Below are 22,411 nucleotides of genomic sequence, written 5' to 3'. Positions count from 1 at the left end.
ACTGGGGTATAGGGATATAGGACTGGGATATAGGGGTATAGGACTGGGGTATAGGGGTATAGGACTGGGGTATAGGACTGGGATATAGGGGTATAGGACTGGGGTATAGGACTGGGGTATAGGGGTATAGGACTGGGGTATAGGGGTATAGGACTGGGGTATAGGACTGGGGTATAGGGATATAGGACTGGGATATAGGGGTATAGGACTGGGGTATAGGGGTATAGGACTGGGGTATAGGACTGGGATATAGGGGTATAGGACTGGGGTATAGGACTGGGGTATAGGGGTATAGGACTGGGGTATAGGGGTATAGGACTGGGGTATAGGGGTATAGGACTGGGGTATAGGACTGGGGTATAGGACTGGGGTAGAGGGGTATAGGACTGGGGTATAGGGGTATAGGACTGGGGTATAGGACTGGGGTATAGGGGTATAGGACTGGGGTAGAGGGGTATAGGACTGGGGTATAGGGGTATAGGACTGGGGTATAGGGGTATAGGACTGGGGTATAGGGGTATAGGACTGGGGTATAGGACTGGGATATAGGGACTGGGGTATAGGGGTATAGGACTGGGGTATAGGGGTATAGCTCAGTTGGTAGAGCATGGTGTTTGCAACGTCAGGGTTGTGGGTTCGATTCCCACGGGGTATAAAAAAAATCATGTATGCACTCTAACTGTAAGTCGCTCTGGATAAGAGCGTCTGCTAAATGACTAAAATGTAAATATAACTGTAAAATGACTGGGGTATAGGACTGGGGTATAGGGGTATAGGACTGGGGTATAGGGGTATAGGGGTATAGGACTGGGGTAGAGGGGCTGGGAGAATAGGACTGAGATCTAGGTTTGGACCTGTGGTTAGTTGATAGGGAGAAGGGTTGAGTGGAGTTTGAGCCTGTATCCCCCCCCCCCCCCAGGGGCGAGTCCCCCCCCCAGGGGCGAGTCCCCTAAACTTTCTTCTCCTCCAGTATGTTGTGCAGTTCATCAGCGTCCTCGGCTGTCTTCACCCTGATGAGCATGGCCACAGGGTTGGTAGGGTTGCTGTGGTCCACCACAGGGTTAGGAACACATACCACCATAACGTTGTTCTTCCCCATCCTGGAACACGGTATGGAGGCCTGGACCATGATGTTCAACAGGATGTTACCTGGAGGAGAGAGAGAGAGAGGGTTGTTATTGACGAGGCCTGGACCAAGATGTTCAACAGGATGTTACCTGGAGGAGAGAGAGGGTTGTTATTGACGAGGCCTGATGTGGAATAGAGTTCCATGTAGTCATGGCTCTATGTATTACTGTGCGCCTCCCATAGTCTGTTCTGGACTTGGGAACTGTGAAGAGACCTCTGGTGGCATGTCTGGTGGGGTATGCATGGGTGTCTGAGCTCTGTGCTATTCGTTTAAAACAGACAGCTCGGTGCTTTCAACCTCTCACAAATAGTGATGAAGTCAATCTCTCCTCCACTTTGAGCCAGGAGGGATTGACATGCTTTCTCTCTGTAATGTTCTCTCTCTGTGTACATCCAAGGGCCAGCCGTGCTGCCCTGTTCTGAGCCAATTATAATTTTCCTAAGTTCCTCTTTGTGGCACCTGACCACACGACTGAACAGTAGTCCAGATGCGACAAAACTAGAGCCTGTAGGACCTGCCTTGTTGACAGTGCTGTTAAGAAGGTAGAGCAGCGCTTTATTATGGACAGACTTCTCCCCATCTTAGCTACTGTTGTATCAATATGTTTTGACCATGACAGTTTACAATCTAGGGTTACTCCAAGCAGTTTAGTCTCCTCAACTTGCTCAATTTCCACATGATTTATTACAAGAGTTAGTTGATGTTTACACGGGGGAAATTCATTTGGTCTGACATTCTATACAAAAAAAAAAAAAAAAAGACATTAAAAACAACATGTGAGTCCACAATTGTTGGGTGACATGGGAGTTAATGATTCACAGTGTGAGTAACCCTTCTCCACTGGGGAGGGATGAGACTGCAGATATCCCCAGTACTGTAATACCTCAGTGTGGCCACTAGAGGGAGGAGAGGAGTGTTTAGTAAACTCCTCACGTCGTCTACAGCTCCACAGCAGCAGCCGAAACAGGAGACAGAAGCACCAGGACACAGAAACCCACCAGGGGCTGGTCTCCCCAGCACAGCCTTAGTATTGGGCCACCAGGGGCTGGTCTCCCCAGACCAGCCTTAGTATTGGGCCAGCAGGCAAAAACACTTCAATCGGTAGAGATTTGTCAAACCGTGAGGTGCATAAAGTGAATCGGACGTCATGATTGCAAAGATAACAAATTAAAAACCCTCCTTATCCTATTGCTACATTTAGAAAAAGACAACAAATATGCTGATGTCATTTTACAGGAGCCTCCGTAGTGTACATCACACAATGTTTTGCGGATATTTCTACATACAGTTGTCAAATATATTGGCACCCTTGCATTTTACAACGGAGCACAACGTTCTCTTCTCAATGCTGGTTGAATGGCTATTTTTTAACCCTGTAGGCACCTGCAATTTACCACAGGCAGCGTTTCCCCTAGGATTTATTTCAGCAGCGGTGGCGGTGCACTGCCACTAGCATTAGCATTAGCCCAACGACATGCTAGGTGTTCCATAGACTTACAATCATTGAGCCGACGACTACACATTTAAAAAGCGCCTCCGCAGAAATATCTCATTTTTTGCAGCGGTGGCAACAATGAATGAATATAAGGGGAAACGCCAGCAGGTGAGAAATGAAAAACAACTTGCCTACAACCAAAATAATTGATTTCCCCTCTACCAGTTAGTCTAGTCATGGTCTCTAGGTAAGGTTTAAACAGATTTAATAAAAAGGTAAGGTTTAATAAGGTTTAATAACGTACCCAGGTTAGTGTCAGCGCGGACTATCAGCTGAGTCTTTCCCTCTGGGGTTGTTTTCAGATGCAGCGTTCCAACTCCCTTCTCCTTAAACTCAGTCTCTTTTTTATAGAACAGTTTACACCTGGAACACACATGGGATTCACATGGAAGAAACACATTTCTGAAGAATATTGGAAGTGTGTAACAAATACAAAAAACAGCAAAGCATGCGAAATAATTGAATAATTTACCGTTTCATAAAGCCTAGAATAATTGTACAATTCGTTACGTTATCTAATATATAGCCAGTCTTTTCCAGCGAGTCGAAAAGGTTTAGAAGCAACGCACCGTTAAAATATAACACTGCAGAATGTTTGGCGAATGTGAATCATGATACATTCCATTGGATAATTTCCAAGACGTATATATAAACCAGATCCTACAGATTGACATAACCCTATTTTAAGATGTTTCTGGAAAATGCTGGAAACCCAGACATACTTCTTAGAGTAGAAGGCATCAGACTCCTTGATCTCTTGGACTTCAACTTTGGGTGGTTCATCAGACTCCTCTCCATTCTCCTCTACAGGGTGACAAGGAAGAGGGACGGACAGACGTTACGGAGAGCAGGCAACATTGTCCAATCTTATTTCATTTTTTTAAATAACCAAATGTAAAGCTTAAACAAATAATATTATAATATAATATTATGCCATTTAGCAGACGCTTTTATCCAAAGCGACTTACAGTCATGTGTGCATACATTTTTGTGTATGGGTGGTCCCGGGGATCGAACCCACTACCCTGGCGTTACAAGCGCCGTGCTCTACCAATTGAGCTACAGAGGACCACAAAAACACATGGTCTAAATCCACTTTACACTAAAGAATATTTACAACATTGACTATTTTCCAGAATGACTTTCCATGCGAGCTCAGCCCCCTGAAAGTGACATCTAATAAAAAGAGGTTTAATCTCTGGGATTAAAAAACAATACAACCTTCAAATATCATTAACGCCAGATAAAATGGTAAAACATTATGGTTTAACAATATTACAGAGTGAAGGTTTATCATAATTCTGATGAAATGTACTAAACTATCAGCATAGTTGTTTTTCCAACATGTTTTACAAAACAATGTTGACAATAAACCAGAAAATGTAGATAGTATAAAAGTAATCCTTCTACCCACTCCAAAAAATATATAAAAAATAAAAATAAAAAGAATTGTTAAGTGGTTATCCCACTGGCTATAAGGTGAATGCACCAATTTGTAAGTCGCTCTGGATAAGAGCGTCTGCTAAATGACGTAAATGTAAATGTAATATTTGTCTCACCTTTTTTAAAATGTTTTTATAATGATTTAGCCTACAGAAAATATATTCATGAATCTAGTCAATAAAAACTATTTATCCTCTGTCTGTATTCTGGCTATGTGTTGTCCATCACTAGTAGCACCATATAACCAGGTAACATTCTGGGTGTGTCCATCACTAGCAGCACCATATAACCAGGTAACATTCTGGGTGTGTTGTCCATCACTAGCAGCACCATATAACCAGGTAACATTCTGGGTGTGTCCATCACTAACAGCACCATATAACCAGGTAACATTCTGGGTGTGTCCATCACTAGCAGCACCATATAACCAGGTAACATTCTGGGTGTGGTGTCCATCACTAGCAGCACCATATAACCAGGTAACATTCTGGGTGTGTCCATCACTAGCAGCACCATATAACCAGGTAACATTCTGGGTGTGTCCATCACTAGCAGCACCATATAACCAGGTAACATTCTGGGTGTGTTGTCCATCACTAGCAGCACCATATAACCAGGTAACATTCTGGGTGTGTCCATCACTAGCAGCACCATATAACCAGGTAACATTCTGGGTGTGTTGTCCATCACTAGCAGCACCATATAACCAGGTAACATTCTGGGTGTGTCCATCACTAGCAGCACCATATAACCAGGTAACATTCTGGGTGTGTTGTCCATCACTAGCAGCACCATATAACCAGGTAACATTCTGGGTGTGTTGTCCATCACTAGCAGCACCATATAACCAGGTAACATTCTGGGTGTGTTGTCCATCACTAGCAGCACCATATAACCAGGTAACATTCTGGGTGTGTCCATCACTAGCAGCACCATATAACCAGGTAACATTCTGGCTATGTGGTGTCCATCACTAGCAGCACCATATAACCAGGTAACATTCTGGGTGTGGTGTCCATCACTAGCAGCACCATATAACCAGGTAACATTCTGGGTGTGTCCATCACTAGCAGCACCATATAACCAGGTAACATTCTGGGTGTGGTGTCCATCACTAGCAGCACCATATAACCAGGTAACATTCTGGGTGTGTTGTCCATCACTAGCAGCACCATATAACCAGGTAACATTCTGGGTGTGTCCATCACTAGCAGCACCATATAACCAGGTAACATTCTGGGTGTGGTGTCCATCACTAGCAGCACCATATAACCAGGTAACATTCTGGGTGTGGTGTCCATCACTAGCAGCACCATATAACCAGGTAACATTCTGGGTGTGTTGTCCATCACTAGCAGCACCATATAACCAGGTAACATTCTGGGTGTGTCCATCACTAGCAGCACCATATAACCAGGTAACATTCTGGGTGTGTCCGTCACTAGCAGCACCATATAACCAGGTAACATTCTGGGTGTGTCCATCACTAGCAGCACCATATAACCAGGTAACATTCTGGGTGTGTTGTCCATCACTAGCAGCACCATATAACCAGGTAACATTCTGGGTGTGTTGTCCATCACTAGCAGCACCATATAACCAGGTAACATTCTGGGTGTGTTGTCCATCACTAGCAGCACCATATAACCAGGTAACATTCTGGGTGTGTTGTCCATCACTAGCAGCACCATATAACCAGGTAACATTCTGGGTGTGTCCATCACTAGCAGCACCATATAACCAGGTAACATTCTGGGTGTGTTGTCCATCACTAGCAGCACCATATAACCAGGTAACATTCTGGGTGTGTTGTCCATCACTAGCAGCACCATATAACCAGGTAACATTCTGGGTGTGGTGTCCATCACTAACAGCACCATATAACCAGGTAACATTCTGGGTGTGGTGTCCATCACTAGCAGCACCATATAACCAGGTAACATTCTGGGTGTGTCCATCACTAGCAGCACCATATAACCAGGTAACATTCTGGGTGTGTCCATCACTAGCAGCACCATATAACCAGGTAACATTCTGGGTGTGTCCATCACTAGCAGCACCATATAACCAGGTAACATTCTGGGTGTGTTGTCCATCACTAGCAGCACCATATAACCAGGTAACATTCTGGGTGTGGTGTCCATCACTAACAGCACCATATAACCAGGTAACATTCTGGGTGTGTCCATCACTAGTAGCACCATATAACCAGGTAACATTCTGGGTGTGTTGTCCATCACTAACAGCACCATATAACCAGGTAACATTCTGGGTGTGTTGTCCATCACTAGCAGCACCATATAACCAGGTAACATTCTGGGTGTGTCCATCACTAGCAGCACCATATAACCAGGTAACATTCTGGGTGTGTCCATCACTAGCAGCACCATATAACCAGGTAACATTCTGGGTGTGTTGTCCATCACTAGCAGCACCATATAACCAGGTAACATTCTGGGTGTGTCCTTCACTAGCAGCACCATATAACTAGGTAACATTCTGGGTGTGTTGTCCATCACTAGCAGCACCATATAACCAGGTAACATTCTGGGTGTGTTGTCCATCACTAGCAGCACCATATAACCAGGTAACATTCTGGGTGTGTCCATCACTAGCAGCACCATATAACCAGGTAACATTCTGGGTGTGTTGTCCATCACTAGCAGCACCATATAACCAGGTAACATTCTGGGTGTGTCCATCACTAGCAGCACCATATAACCAGGTAACATTCTGGGTGTGTTGTCCATCACTAGCAGCACCATATAACCAGGTAACATTCTGGGTGTGGTGTCCATCACTAGCAGCACCATATAACCAGGTAACATTCTGGGTGTGTCCATCACTAGCAGCACCATATAACCAGGTAACATTCTGGGTGTGGTGTCCATCACTAACAGCACCATATAACCAGGTAACATTCTGGGTGTGTCCATCACTAGCAGCACCATATAACCAGGTAACATTCTGGGTGTGTCCATCACTAGCAGCACCATATAACCAGGTAACATTCTGGGTGTGTCCATCACTAGCAGCACCATATAACCAGGTAACATTCTGGGTGTGTTGTCCATCACTAGCAGCACCATATAACCAGGTAACATTCTGGGTGTGTTGTCCATCACTAGCAGCACCATATAACCAGGTAACATTCTGGGTGTGTCCATCACTAGCAGCACCATATAACCAGGTAACATTCTGGGTGTGTTGTCCGTCACTAGCAGCACCATATAACCAGGTAACATTCTGGGTGTGTCCATCACTAGCAGCACCATATAACCAGGTAACATTCTGGGTGTGTTGTCCATCACTAGCAGCACCATATAACCAGGTAACATTCTGGGTGTGTTGTCCATCACTAGCAGCACCATATAACCAGGTAACATTCTGGGTGTGGTGTCCATCACTAGCAGCACCATATAACCAGGTAACATTCTGGGTGTGTCCGTCACTAGCAGCACCATATAACCAGGTAACATTCTGGGTGTGTCCATCACTAGCAGCACCATATAACCAGGTAACATTCTGGGTGTGTCCATCACTAGCAGCACCATATAACCAGGTAACATTCTGGGTGTGGTGTCCATCACTAGCAGCACCATATAACCAGGTAACATTCTGGGTGTGTTGTCCATCACTAGCAGCACCATATAACCAGGTAACATTCTGGGTGTGTCCGTCACTAGCAGCACCATATAACCAGGTAACATTCTGGGTGTGTTGTCCATCACTAGCAGCACCATATAACCAGGTAACATTCTGGGTGTGTCCGTCACTAGCAGCACCATATAACCAGGTAACATTCTGGGTGTGTTGTCCATCACTAGCAGCACCATATAACCAGGTAACATTCTGGGTGTGTTGTCCATCACTAGCAGCACCATATAACCAGGTAACATTCTGGGTGTGTCCGTCACTAGCAGCACCATATAACCAGGTAACATTCTGGGTGTGTTGTCCATCACTAGCAGCACCATATAACCAGGTAACATTCTGGGTGTGTCCATCACTAGCAGCACCATATAACCAGGTAACATTCTGGGTGTGTCCATCACTAGCAGCACCATATAACCAGGTAACATTCTGGGTGTGTTGTCCATCACTAACAGCACCATATAACCAGGTAACATTCTGGGTGTGTTGTCCATCACTAGCAGCACCATATAACCAGGTAACATTCTGGGTGTGTCCATCACTAGCAGCACCATATAACCAGGTAACATTCTGGGTGTGTTGTCCATCACTAGCAGCACCATATAACCAGGTAACATTCTGGGTGTGTTGTCCATCACTAGCAGCACCATATAACCAGGTAACATTCTGGGTGTGTTGTCCATCACTAGCAGCACCATATAACCAGGTAACATTCTGGGTGTGTTGTCCATCACTAGCAGCACCATATAACCAGGTAACATTCTGGGTGTGTTGTCCATCACTAGCAGCACCATACAGAGGGTATAAAACAAAGTATTGAGAAACTTTTGTTATTGACCAAATACTTATTTTCCACCATAATTTGCAAATAAATTCATAAAAAATTCTTCAATGTAATTTTCTGGATTTCTTTTTCTCATTTTGTCTGTCATAGTTGACGTGTACCTATGATGAAAATTACAGGCCTCTCTCATCTTTTTAAGTGGGAGAACTTGCACAATTGGTGGCTGACTAAATACTTTTTTTCCCCACTGTACATGAAGGCAGGGTAAAGTGACTAGGCATCAGGATAGATAATAATAAGGCATTTGAGGTAGATATGTCCATGAAGGCAGGGTAAAGTGACTAGGCATCAGGATAGATAATAATAAGGCATTTGAGGTAGATATGTCCATGAAGGCAGGGTAAAGTGACTAGGCATCAGGATAGATAATAATAAGGTATTTGAGGTAGATATGTACATGAAGGCAGGGTAAAGTGACTAGGCATCAGGATAGATAATAATAAGGTATTTGAGGTAGATATGTACATGAAGGCAGGGTAAAGTGACTAGGCATCAGGATAGATAATAATAAGGCATTTGAGGTAGATATGTACATGAAGGCAGAGTAAAGTGACTAGGCATCAGGATAGATAATAATAAGGTATTTGAGGTAGATATGTACATGAAGGCAGGGTAAAGTGACTAGGCATCAGGATAGATAATAATAAGGTATTTGAGGTAGATATGTACATGAAGGCAGGGTAAAGTGACTAGGCATCAGGATAGATAATAATAAGGTATTTGAGGTAGATATGTACATGAAGGCAGGGTAAAGTGACTAGTCATCAGGATAGATAATAATAAGGTATTTGAGGTAGATATGGACATGAAGGCAGGGTAAAGTGACTAGGCATCAGGATAGATAATAATAAGGTATTTGAGGTAGATATGTACATGAAGGCAGGGTAAAGTGACTAGGCAGGTATGACTAGTATAGAATATCTAGTCACCTGATATCATAGCTGTTAGGACAGTATTACATGAGTAATATTTCTATTTCCCTACATACATTAGACCTTCCATATCGTACCTGTTGTCTGGGTGGGGACAGCCTCAGCCTTGGCCCCACTGAAGGAGAAGCTAGGAAGAGAGGTGCCTCCAAACAGGGAGGAGGAAGAGGAGGAGGAGGAGGAGAAGGAGACGTTAGGAGCTCCTCCAGAGCTCAGGGACCCCTTCTGGCCCAAGTTAAAGCTGATGCCAGCGGGGAGCGGAGCAGGAGCGGCGCTGGAGCTTTTCTCCGAGGCTGGAGCGGTGCCGTCCTTGTCCTTACTGAAGGAGAAGAGTGGAGCTGTGGTTGCCGAGCCGGCGGTACTAGAGGAGGAGGGGGGTGTGGTACCGGCTGGCTGCTTCTCCTCTGCTGCTGCTGCCTTGCTACCGCTCGCCGAGCCCCCAGCCACAGCGCCACTCCCTCCAGCCCCTCCGTACTTCTTGTCGATGCTGGCCAGGTGCTTCTCATAGTCCCTGAAGATGGGGTTGAGGTCGCAGAGAGGGTTTCTGTTGACGTGCTTGGTGATCCAGTCCCTGACAGAGCAGTTGAGCGCTGTGAGCTGCTTCCTGTATTCCTGGTTGTCAGAGGAGGTACAGGAGCCGGAGCTGAGAGACAGACTGGAAACCACGGGGGAGGAACCGTTAGGCTGCTGCTCTGTGATGTCACCGCTGGAGGGGGGGCCGCTGAATGTTAATGAACCTAGGAGAGGAGGGGAGAGAGAGAGGAGAGAGGAGGAGAGGGGGATAAGAGGGGAGGGGGATGAGAGGAGAGGAGAGGAGAGGAGAGGATGAGCAGGTGAATGCTACAGCAGAGAGAAGCTGTGATACCTCGGAGGAAGCCTTAAGGCTTCAGCATGCGCGGACGGCTGTTGCCTAGCCAACCCAACCAGTGTTCCCATACCTTCCACCTTCGCTTGAAAAACCACTAAAGCGGCAATAGTACCGTTTGTCCACCTTGAGACGCCGTAGCCAGTATAGTCACAATTAATCTAAGATAACAAGAAATACGTCATACATTTTTACATCTAACTAGGATGTTTGGTGCAGCATTTCTCAAGCGAAATAATGTGCACGAAAACTAGCCTATCATTGAAGAATCCCTACTGTTGACCAATCACCAACGACTTTGGCTTGCGAACTTCGTCTTGACTCGAGAAATGTTTGTGCACAAACAGCCGAAAAAAACCCTAGCCGAAGACCAAAACATCTGAAAATGTTGTCGTAATATATGCAGGAACTGTTTCAGATGGGAGGCATGCGGACGCCTTCAGTAGCCCTGAGTTTAACGGTAGAGAAGGAGAGAGATACTGACTGAATACTGGAGCATCTCTGTTCTGTCATTCCACCCTCAGGTACCACACTGGGAGAGGAGCTGACACACTGATTCAGCTCCATTAGCCTCTAATACCAGATCCACACAGAGCCAACCCCACTGATTCAGCTCCATTAGCCTCTAATACCAGATCCACACAGAGCCAACCCCACTGATTCAGCTCCATTAGCCTCTAATACCAGATCCACACAGAGCCAATCCCACTGATTCAGCTCCATTAGCCTCTAATACCAGATCCACACAGAGCCAACCCCACTGATTCAGCTCCATTAGCCTCTAATACCAGATCCACACAGAGCCAACCCCACTGATTCAGCTCCATTAGCCTCTAATACCAGATCCACACAGAGCCAACCCCACTGATTCAGCTCCATTAGCCTCTAATGCCAGATCCACACAGAGCCAACCCCACTGATTCAGCTCCATTAGCCTCTAATACCAGATCCACACAGAGCCAACCCCACTGATTCAGCTCCATTAGCCTCTAATACCAGATCCACACAGAGCCAACCCCACTGATTCAGCTCCATTAGCCTCTAATGCCAGATCCACACAGAGCCAACCCCACTGATTCAGCTCCATTAGCCTCTAATACCAGATCCACACAGAGCCAACCCCACTGATTCAGCTCCATTAGCCTCTAATGCCAGATCCACACAGAGCCAACCCCACTGATTCAGCTCCATTAGCCTCTAATACCAGATCCACACAGAGCCAACCCCACTGATTCAGCTCCATTAGCCTCTAATACCAGATCCACACAGAGCCAACCCCACTGATTCAGCTCCATTAGCCTCTAATACCAGATCCACACAGAGCCAACCCCACTGATTCAGCTCCATTAGCCTCTAATACCAGATCCACACAGAGCCAACCCCACTGATTCAGCTCCATTAGCCTCTAATGCCAGATCCACACAGAGCCAACCCCACTGATTCAGCTCCATTAGCCTCTAATACCAGATCCACACAGAGCCAACCCCACTGATTCAGCTCCATTAGCCTCTAATACCAGATCCACACAGAGCCAACCCCACTGATTCAGCTCCATTAGCCTCTAATGCCAGATCCACACAGAGCCAACCCCACTGATTCAGCTCCATTAGCCTCTAATACCAGATCCACACAGAGCCAACCCCACTGATTCAGCTCCATTAGCCTCTAATACCAGATCCACACAGAGCCAACCCCACTGATTCAGCTCCATTAGCCTCTAATACCAGATCCACACAGAGCCAACCCCACTGATTCAGCTCCATTAGCCTCTAATACCAGATCCACACAGAGCCAACCCCACTGATTCAGCTCCATTAGCCTCTAATACCAGATCCACACAGAGCCAACCCCACTGATTCAGCTCCATTAGCCTCTAATACCAGATCCACACAGAGCCAACCCCACTGATTCAGCTCCATTAGCCTCTAATACCAGATCCACACAGAGCCAACCCCACTGATTCAGCTCCATTAGCCTCTAATACCAGATCCACACAGAGCCAACCCCACTGATTCAGCTCCATTAGCCTCTAATACCAGATCCACACAGAGCCAACCCCACTGATTCAGCTCCATTAGCCTCTAATACCAGATCCACACAGAGCCAACCCCACTGATTCAGCTCCATTAGCCTCTAATACCAGATCCACACAGAGCCAACCCCACTGATTCAGCTCCATTAGCCTCTAATACCAGATCCACACAGAGCCAACCCCACTGATTCAGCTCCATTAGCCTCTAATACCAGATCCACACAGAGCCAACCCCACTGATTCAGCTCCATTAGCCTCTAATACCAGATCCACACAGAGCCAACCCCACTGATTCAGCTCCATTAGCCTCTAATACCAGATCCACACAGAGCCAACCCCACTGATTCAGCTCCATTAGCCTCTAATACCAGATCCACACAGAGCCAACCCCACTGATTCAGCTCCATTAGCCTCTAATGCCAGATCCACACAGAGCCAACCCCACTGATTCAGCTCCATTAGCCTCTAATACCAGATCCACACAGAGCCAACCCCACTGATTCAGCTCCATTAGCCTCTAATACCAGATCCACACAGAGCCAACCCCACTGATTCAGCTCCATTAGCCTCTAATACCAGATCCACACAGAGCCAACCCCACTGATTCAGCTCCATTAGCCTCTAATACCAGATCCACACAGAGCCAACCCCACTGATTCAGCTCCATTAACCTCTAATACCAGATCCACACAGAGCCAACCCCACTGATTCAGCTCCATTAGCCTCTAATACCAGATCCACACAGAGCCAACCCCACTGATTCAGCTCCATTAACCTCTAATACCAGATCCACACAGAGCCAACCCCACTGATTCAGCTCCATTAACCTATAATACCAGATCCCTCAACTCCATTTCATATCAACACCGGGCCACTTTCACAAGTTATCCTCCAGGACTAGCACTTTAACTGTCCAACGGTTAGAAATGCAGCCTCTTACCAGGTGTGGTGGTCTTGGTGGCAGCAGGCGAGGCGAACCCGGTGAAGGCTGGAGTGACGGGTGTAACACTGTTCCCATTGGACAGTTTGAACCCTGCCCCGTTCCCGAACCCGGAGAAGGCCGTGATTCCCCCCGTGGCTGGCCCGGTTCCCGACGGAGGGGCCAGGGAGAACCCTTTAAACCCTTTGAACGTTCCTCCACTCTGCCCCTGCAGGCAGCACAGACAGGAAGGAAACAAATTATTCACTCCTATCTCCCTCCATTAGGCTACATCACCACTCTTTAAAAAGGGAGTTCTGGCATCGAAGGAAGGAAGCACTGCTTGACTTGGGTTAAAGTAAAGCTGGAAGGAAGCAAGCGATGCTTGAATTGGGTTTAAGTAAAGCTGGAAGGAAGGAAGCGATGTTTGAATTGGGTTTAAGTAAAGCTGGAAGGAAGGAAGCGATGTTTGAATTGGGTTTAAGTAAAGCTGGAAGGAAGGAAGCGATGTTTGAATTGGGTTAATGTAAAGCTGGAAGGAAGAACTGCTTGAATTGGGTTAAAGTAAAGCTGGGTTGTGTTCAGAACTTGTGCAATAAGAAACCCTTGTTTCTGTTTTCTTCTAATGAACATTACCCTGGTTTCCACCTGACAGACTAAGACAGTATGCATGTGCGCTAGTTCCCATGGTGTTGGTTAGTTAAATTAGTCTATAAAAACTATGTGGCCATTAAGGCCAGATTCTAGCCTACCTCTGAACCAGCAGTTAGACACACAGACAGCATGCATGTCAGTTAGCCAGGTAGCCTACCTCTGAACCAGCAGTTAGACACACAGACAGCATGCATGTCAGTTAGCCAGGTAGCCTACCTCTGAACCAGCAGTTAGACACACAGACAGCATGCATGTCAGTTAGCCTACCTCTGAACCAGCAGTAAGACACACAGACAGCATGCATGTCAGTTAGCCTACCTCTGAACCAGCAGTTAGACACACAGACAGCATGCATGTCAGTTAGCCAGGTAGCCTACCTCTGAACCAGCAGTTAGACACACAGACAGCATGCATGTCAGTTAGCCAGGTAGCCTACCTCTGAACCAGCAGTTAGACACACAGACAGCATGCATGTCAGTTAGCCAGGTAGCCTACCTCTGAACCAGCAGCCCGACGCTTGGCCTTCTTGATGGGCCTGCTCTTCATGACATCATCACTAGCGATGGAAAACGTCCCTGCCTGCTGAACACCATCACAACACTATTAGAGATAGGGTCAAAATATGTACAACAAATCCTTACTCTGCAATATAGTCCAGGCAATGTGTGCAAAGTTTTGGGTGAAATTCACATATAGGCTGGACTAATAGTTTTTTAACATTGATGATTCTAGAACGTTGAATCAACATGTTGATTTGACAAGCTTCTTTGTAACTGTATTTACTTAGGGCTGGCACAATTGCTGTATAGCCGTGTAACTGACGGTTATAGATGAAGACCTTCATGAAAATAAAATAAACAAACAAGCAACAGACGATTCTTCGGTTGCCACAATGCAGCAGCACATAGAAATGGAAGGAATAGAACGGGGCTTGGACCTTCTAACCCTGGTCATTTGACTGGTAAACTCATGGGTACACTCGCAATGGCTGCCTGGTATTGTGATGCAATCGTTTCCATAGTAATGTAGAACGTTCACTAAAATGATGTTAACTGATGTGGCTCAAGCAATGGAATGTATTATTTGTAACGTCTGTTGAGTTGAATCAACAAATAACAGCACAGGGAACACTTCCTGCTTTTACTTCCTGCTTTGCTCCTAGGTTAAAAAAATACAAGGTTACAACAACGTAATAATTCCATGCGGAAGCGTTCGAACATAAACAAATTCATGGGACCAGCTCCGTTGAGAACTGCTAGCGCTGTTGCTAACTAGCAACGCTGGTCCCATGAATTGCAAAGTTACGGGATATTAGAACCCCATTGTCTTAACCTTGTAATCTTCAACCTAGGTGTTAGCAAGCTGGCTAGACGGCTGTTGCATTAGCATAACATTATATTTTTGTTCAACAACCGTATGATCTGCTTCAGCCCGCTTGCCTTCTGCCTAGGCAGCGTAGCTACAACGCTTGAGCTGGTCCCACGGTTGATTCAGAGCGGTAGAATCTAGAACATTGAATCAACATGTTGCTACTTGGCTACCTGCCAAACTATTCACGTTTTACTTTTAATAAACGTTTAATCAATCTCTGTGTTCAACAAATTTACCAACTTTTTAGTTTTGTCCTCACTCATCTTTTTTCGTTAAACTTTTTCACCCCGGACGTTTATCCCGAGACAGAAGAGTCATTTTCCTGTGCGTTTTAGCTGCCAACTTTACGTTATTTTCCTTTTTTCCATCGCAACTTTTTTCCCTTATTCAACTTTTTCACTCCGGACGCTTTATCTGGACATGGTTCATCAACATCTTCAACAGCCGAAGCTAAGTAGTAACATTAACATGATGTCTTCTAATTGCAGTCGCTGTACTCATAATATACAGGAGAATTCTCGCCTTACGGCGAGAATAGCTGTGCTACAAGCCCAGCTTCAGACGCAATCGTTAGGCAAGGGTAATATCAGTGTAGGAAAGGAAGAAACAGCGTCTGTGCCACCAGTAAGTACAGACAGTAACGTTAGTATAAATCCCCCCGCACAGTCCCCGCAGCCGGACAACTTTCTCATGGCTTCTGGAGGGAAATACTGTTGGAATGCTCAACCGGTGTCGCTCATTCAGCCGACAGAAACCTTCAACCGGTTTTCCCCATTATGTAGCGAGTCGGAGTCTGAGTCTGAGTCTTCTCTAGTCTCTACTCCTCCCGTTACGGGGTCTGAGACGCCGAAGGCTCCCACCATTAGCTCTGACAAATTGAAAACCCTAGTCATTGGCGACTCCATTACCCGCAGTATTAGACTTAAAACGAATCACCCAGCGATCATACACTGTTTACCAGGGGGCAGGGCTACCGACGTTAAGGCTAATCTAAAGATGGTGCTGGCTAAAGCTAAAACTGGCGAGTGTAGAGAGTATAGAGATATTGTTATCCACGTCGGCACCAACGATGTTAGGATGAAACAGTCAGAGGTCACCAAGTGCAACATAGCTTCAGCGTGTAAATCAGCTAGAAAGATGTGTCGGCATCGAGTAATTGTCTCTGGCCCCCTCCCAGTTAGGGGAAGTGACGAGCTCTACAGCAGAGTCTCAGCACTTAATCGCTGGTTGAAAACTGTTTTCTGCCCCTCCCAAAAGATAACATTTGTGGATAATTGGCCCTCTTTCTGGGACTCACCCACAAACAGGACCAAGCCTGACCTGCTGAGGAGTGACGGACTCCATCCTAGCTGGAGGGGTGCTCTCCTCTTATCTACCAACATAGATAGGGCTCTAACTCCTCTAGCCCCACAGTGAAATAGGGTGCAGGCCAGGCAGCAGGCTGTTAGCCAACCTGCCAGCTTAGTGGAGTCTGCCAATAGCACAGTCAGTGTAGTCAGCTCAGCCATACCCATTGAGACTGTGTCTGTGCCTCGATCTAGGTTGGGCAAAACTAAACATGGCGGTGTTCACCCTAGCAATCTTATTAGGATAAAGACCTCCTCCATTCCTGCCATTATTGAAAGAGATCGTGATACCTCACATCTCAAAATAGGGTTACTTAATGTTAGATCCCTCACTTCAAAGGCAGTCATAGTCAATGAACTAATCACTGATCATAATCTTGATGTGATTGGCCTGACTGAAACATGGCTTAAGCCTGATGAATTTGCTGTGTTAAATGAGGCCTCACCTCCTGGTTACACTAGTGACCATATTCCCCGTGCATCCCGCAAAGGCGGAGGTGTTGCTAACATTTACGATAGCAAATTTCAATTTACAAAAAAAAAAATGGCGTTTTCATCTTTTGAGCTTCTAGTCATGAAATCTATGCAGCCTACTCAATCACTTTTTATAGCTACTGTTTACAGGCCTCCTGGGCCATATACAGCGTTCCTCTCTGAGTTTCCTGAATTCCTATCAGACCTTGTAGTCATAGCAGATCATATTCTAATTTTTGGTGATTTTAATATTCACATGGAGAAGTCCACAGGCCCACTCCAAAAGTCTTTCGGAGCCATTATCGACTCAGTGGGTTTTGTCCAACATGTCTCTGGACCTACTCACTGCCACAGTCATACTCTGGACCTAGTTTTGTCCCATGGAATAAATGTTGTAGATCTTAATGTTTTTCCACAAAATCCTGGACTATCGGACCACCATTTTATTACGTTTGCAATCGCAACAAATAATCTGCTCAGACCCCAACCAAGGAGCATCAAAAGTCGTGCTATAAATTCTCAGACAACACAAAAATTCATTGATGCCCTTCCAGACTCCTTCTGCCTACCCAAGGACGTCAGAGGACAAAAATCAGTTAACCACTTAACTGAGGAACTCAATTTAACCTTGCGCAATACCCTAGATGCAGTTGCACCCCTAAAAACGAAAAACATTTGTCATAAGAAACTAGCTCCCTGGTATACAGAAAATACCCGAGCTTTGAAGCAAGCTTCCAGGAAATTGGAACGGAAATGGCGCCACACCAAACTGGAAGTCTTCCGACTAGCTTGGAAAGACAGTACCGTGCAGTACCGAAGAGCCCTCACTGCTGCTCGATCATCCTACTTTTCCAACTTAATCGAGGAAAATAAGAACAATCCAAAATTTCTTTTTGATACTGTTGCAAAGCTAACTAAAAAGCAGCATTCCCCAAGAGAGGATGGCTTTCACTTCAGCAGTGATAAATTCATGAACTTCTTTGAGGAAAAGATCATGACCATTAGAAAGCAAATTACGGACTCCTCTTTGAATCTGCGTATTCCTCCAGGGCTTAGCTGTCCTGGATCTGCACAGCTCTGCGAGGGCCTGGGATCGGGAGAGACACTTAAGTGTTTTAGTACTATATCTCTTGACACAATGATGAAAATAATCATGGCCTCTAAACCTTCAAGCTGCATACTGGATCCTATTCCTACTAAACTGCTGAAGGAGCTGCTTCCTGTGCTTGGCCCTCCTATGTTGAACATAATAAACAGCTCTCTATCCACCGGATGTGTACCAAACTCACTAAAAGTGGCAGTGATAAAGCCTCTCTTGAAAAAGCCAAACCTTGACCCGGAAAATATAAAAAACTATCGGCCTATATCGAATCTTCCATTCCTCTCAAAAATTTTAGAAAAAGCTGTTGCGCAGCAACTCACTGCCTTTCTGAAGACAAACAATGTATACGAAATGCTTCAGTCTGGTTTTAGACCCCATCATAGCACTGAGACTGCACTTGTGAAGGTGGTAAATGACCTTTTAATGGCGTCAGACCGAGGCTCTGCATCTGTCCTCGTGCTACTAGACCTTAGTGCTGCCTTTGACACCATCGATCACCACATTCTTTTGGAGAGACTGGAAACCCAAATTGGTCTACACGGACAAGTTCTGGCCTGGTTTAGATCCTACCTGTCGGAAAGATATCAGTTTGTCTCTGTGAATGGTCTGTCCTCCGACAAATCAACTGTACATTTCGGTGTTCCTCAAGGTTCCGTTTTAGGACCACTATTGTTTTCACTATATATTTTACCTCTTGGGGATGTTATTCGAAAACATAATGTTAACTTTCACTGCTATGCGGATGACACACAGCTGTACATTTCAATGAAGCATGGTGAAGCCCCAAAATTGCCCTCGCTAGAAGCCTGTGTTTCAGACATAAGGAAGTGGATGGCTGAAAACTTTTTACTTTTAAACTCGGACAAAACAGAGATGCTTGTTCTAGGTCCCAAGAAACAAAGAGATCTTCTGTTAAATCTGACAATTAATCTTGATGGTTGTAAAGTCGTCTCAAATAAAACTGTGAAGGACCTAGGCGTTACTCTTGACCCTGATCTCTCTTTTGACGAACATATCAAGACTGTTTCAAGGACAGCTTTTTTCCATCTACGTAACATTGCAAAAATCAGAAATTTTCTGTCCAAAAATGATGCAGAAAAATTAATCCATGCATTTGTTACTTCTAGGTTAGACTACTGCAATGCTCTATTTTCCGGCTACCCGGATAAAGCACTAAATAAACTTCAGTTAGTGCTAAATACGGCTGCTAGAATCCTGACTAGAACCAAGAAATTGGATCATATTACTCCAGTGCTAGCTTCCCTACACTGGCTTCCTGTTAAGGCAAGGGCTGATTTCAAGGTTTTACTGTTAACCTATAAAGCGTTACATGGGCTTGCTCCTACCTATCTTTCCGAGTTGGTCCTGCCGTACATACCAATACGTACGCTACGGTCACAAGACGCAGGCCTCCTAATTGTCCCTAGAATTTCTAAGCAAACAGCGGGAGGCAGGGCTTTCTCCTATAGATCTCCATTTTTATGGAACAGTCTGCCTACCCATGTGAGAGACGCAGACTCGGTCTCAACCTTTAAGTCTTTACTGAAGACTTATCTCTTCAGTAGGTCATATGATTGAGTGTAGTCTGGCCCAGGAGTGTGAAGGTGAACGGAAAGGCTGGAGCAACGAACAGCCCTTGCTGTCTCTGCCAGGCCGGTTCCCCTCTCCACTGGGGTTCTCTGCCTCTAACCCTGTTGCAGGGGCTGAGTCACTGGCTTGCTGGTGCTCTTTCATGCCGTCCCTGGGAGGGGTGCGTCACTTGAGTGGGTTGAGTTACTGACGTGATCTTCCTGTCTGGGTTGGCGCCCCCCCCTTGGTTTGTGCTGTGGTGGAGACCTCTGTGGGCTATACTCGGCCTTGTCTCAGGATTGTAAGTTGGTGGTTGGGGATATCCCTCTAGTGGTGCGGGGGCTGTGCTTTGGCGGAGTGGGTGGGGTTATATCCTTCCTGTTTGGCCCTGTCCGGGGGTTTCTTCGGATGGGGCCACAGTGTCTCCGGACCGCTCCTGTCTCAGCCTCCAGTATTTATGCTGCAGTAGTTTATGTGTCGGGGGGCTGGGGTTAGTTGGTTATACCTGGAGTACTTCTCCTGTCTTATCCAGTGTCCTGTGTGAATTTAAGTATGCTCTCTCTAATTCTCTCGTTCTCTCTTTCTCTCTGAGAACCTGAGCCCTAGGACCATACGTCAGGACTACCGGGCATGATGACACCTTGCTGTCCCCAGTCCGCCTGGCCTTGCTGCTATTCCAGTTTCAACTGTTCTGCCTGCGGCTACGAAACCCCTACCTGTCCCAGACCTGCTGTTTTCAACTCTTAATGATCGGCTATGAAAAGCCAACTGAGAGACCTGAGCCCTAGGACCATACGTCGGGACTACCGGCCGTGGTGACTCCTTGCTGTCCCCAGTCCGCCTGGCCTTGCTGCTATTCCAGTTTCAACTGTTCTGCCTGCGGTTATGGAACCCCTACCTGTCCCAGACCTGCTGTTTTCAACTCTTAATGATCGGCTATGAAAAGCCAACTGAGATTTATTCCTGATTATTATTTGACCATGCTTGTCACTTATGAACATTTTTGAACATCTTGGCATGGTTCTGTTATAATCTCCACCCGGCACAGCTAGAAGAGGACTGGCCACCCCTCATAGCCTGGTTCCTCTCTAGGTTTCTTCCTAGGTTTTCGCCTTTCTAGGGAGTTTTTCCTAGCCACCGTGCTTCTACACCTGCATTACTAGCTGTTTGGGGTTTTAGGCTGGGTTTCTGTACAGCACTTCGAGATATTAGCTGATGTAAGAAGGGCTATATAAAATAAAATTGATTGATTGATTGATAGAACCTCAGCATTATTGTGACTCCGTTGTCTTAACCTTTCCCCATTTTTCAACCTAGCTTTGCTTCTATGGGGACATTCAAAATGGCCGCCAGTCCACCCATTATGACACCTGCCGTTCTATTCATTCTATTTCTATGTTAGCACATACGGTCAGGAGCAGAGCAGAGGCGAAAATGCGTGTTTAAAATAAAACAAAAAACGCTACTTATTACCGAGACCTCTGTCATTTGGCTGGCTACAGTGATCAAAACGCCATGACCTATCCAACCAGGTCTTTAGCTCCTTCTGAGTATCCCCTCTATGGGGCGGCAGGTAGCTTAGTGGGTAAGAGCGTTGTGCCAGTAACCGAAAGGTCGCTGGTTCTAATCCCCGAGCCGACTAGGTGAAAAATCTGTCGATGTGCCCTTAAGCAAGGCACTTAACCCTAATTGCTCCTGTAAGTCGCTCTGGATAAGAGTGTCTGCTAAATGACTAAAATGTAAAATGTAATGCACAACACTGCCCAGATAACTGTTTTTACAACACAACGCATGTTGTATCTATTGGATTATCATTTACTGGGATGCTGAAACTATTGAAAACGGCCAACAACAGAAAGGGAGACTAATACTTTCTACTACTAGGCAAACGTGTGAAAGGCTAACCCCTGGACACGTGCCTGCAGGGCTGTGTATTATTTACACAGTCTATAGCACTATCAGCGAGGCTGTAGTAACATGGTACAGCAAGCCCACCTCCTCTCCTTCATCCTCCTGATCCCAGTTCCTGTCGGTCAGCTCTTTGTCAGCGATCCTCTTCGCCATCACAACGCTGCTCTCTGGAAGACGACACAAGAGACCGTCAACACACACAAATGATTCAACTGTGATAATTAAAGATACTTCAAAAATGGTCTGGTTATTTTGTGAGGCCAGTGGTACATTTACATTTACATTACATTTTAGTCATTTAGCAGACGCTCTTATCCAGAGCGACTTACAGTTAGTGAATACATGTTTTATTTTTATACTGGCCCCCCGTGGGAATCGAACCCACAACCCTGGCGTTGCAAACGCCATGCTCTATCAACTGAGCTACATCCGTGCCGGCCATTCCCTCCCCTACCCTGGACGACGCTGGGCCAATTGTGCGCCGCCCATGAGTCTCCCGGTCGCGGCCGGCTACGACAGAGCCTGGATTCGAACCAGGATCTCTAGTGGCACAGTTAGCACTGCGATGCAGCGCCTTAGACCACTGCGCCACTCAGGAGACACGTACATGATAAAAGTCTACTGTAAACAAATACAATATAGTATAAACACTAGAGAATTTCAGTAACAATATT

At 45.9% G+C, this 22,411-nt stretch overlaps 2 protein-coding genes across 5 annotated transcripts; one reads left to right on the top strand and one right to left on the bottom strand.

Annotated features, from left to right (window-relative positions):
- Positions 1-794: 794 nt before the first annotated feature.
- Positions 795-21,900, bottom strand: LOC311117702 (nuclear pore complex protein Nup50-like). Of its 4 annotated transcripts, none has more exons than XM_084192628.1 (7): positions 21,822-21,900; positions 14,460-14,564; positions 13,332-13,539; positions 9,575-10,231; positions 3,347-3,428; positions 2,869-2,987; positions 795-1,149 (listed from the first exon to the last, which is right to left on the bottom strand). In XM_084192628.1, the coding sequence occupies exons 1-7, from the start codon at positions 21,888-21,890 to the stop codon at positions 950-952; spliced, it is 1,440 nt and encodes a 479-aa protein (XP_084048754.1). In that variant the 5' UTR covers positions 21,891-21,900; the 3' UTR covers positions 795-949. The 4 variants fall into 4 exon arrangements, with proteins under 4 accessions (XP_084048754.1, XP_084048755.1, XP_084048756.1 ...); XM_084192629.1 differs by having other exon boundaries at positions 14,460-14,546; XM_084192630.1 differs by having other exon boundaries at positions 14,460-14,543.
- Positions 5,026-7,814, top strand: LOC311117704 (uncharacterized protein; the record flags this gene model as incomplete). Its single annotated transcript, XM_084192633.1, has 7 exons — positions 5,026-5,154; positions 5,203-5,907; positions 6,004-6,186; positions 6,421-6,465; positions 6,559-6,981; positions 7,117-7,745; positions 7,802-7,814. 7 exons carry the CDS (start codon positions 5,026-5,028, stop codon positions 7,812-7,814), a joined length of 2,127 nt encoding a protein of 708 aa, XP_084048759.1.
- Positions 21,901-22,411: the final 511 nt, after the last annotated feature.

Source organism: Coregonus lavaretus (assembly GCF_964263955.1).
Source record: "Coregonus lavaretus genome assembly, contig: HAP1_SCAFFOLD_5146, whole genome shotgun sequence".
NCBI classification, from domain to species: domain Eukaryota; kingdom Metazoa; phylum Chordata; class Actinopteri; order Salmoniformes; family Salmonidae; genus Coregonus; species Coregonus lavaretus.
Note: the sequence above shows the minus strand (reverse complement) of the source record. Positions and strands in the feature narration are given on the sequence as shown.

What these genes read in the sequence shown, in the direction of transcription:
- LOC311117702 (XM_084192628.1), bottom strand. Translation starts at nt 21,890, where the DNA reads ATGGCGAAGAGGATCGCTGACAAAGAGCTGACCGACAGGAACTGGGAT. An exon ending in TGTCCCCACCCAGACAACAG is followed by an intron (nt 3,429 to 9,574) that starts GTACGATATGGA and finishes GTCACCCTGTAG; the next exon opens with AGGAGAATGGAGAGGAGTCT. An exon ending in CCGCGCTGACACTAACCTGG is followed by an intron (nt 1,150 to 2,868) that starts GTACGTTATTAA and finishes TCTCTCCTCCAG; the next exon opens with GTAACATCCTGTTGAACATC.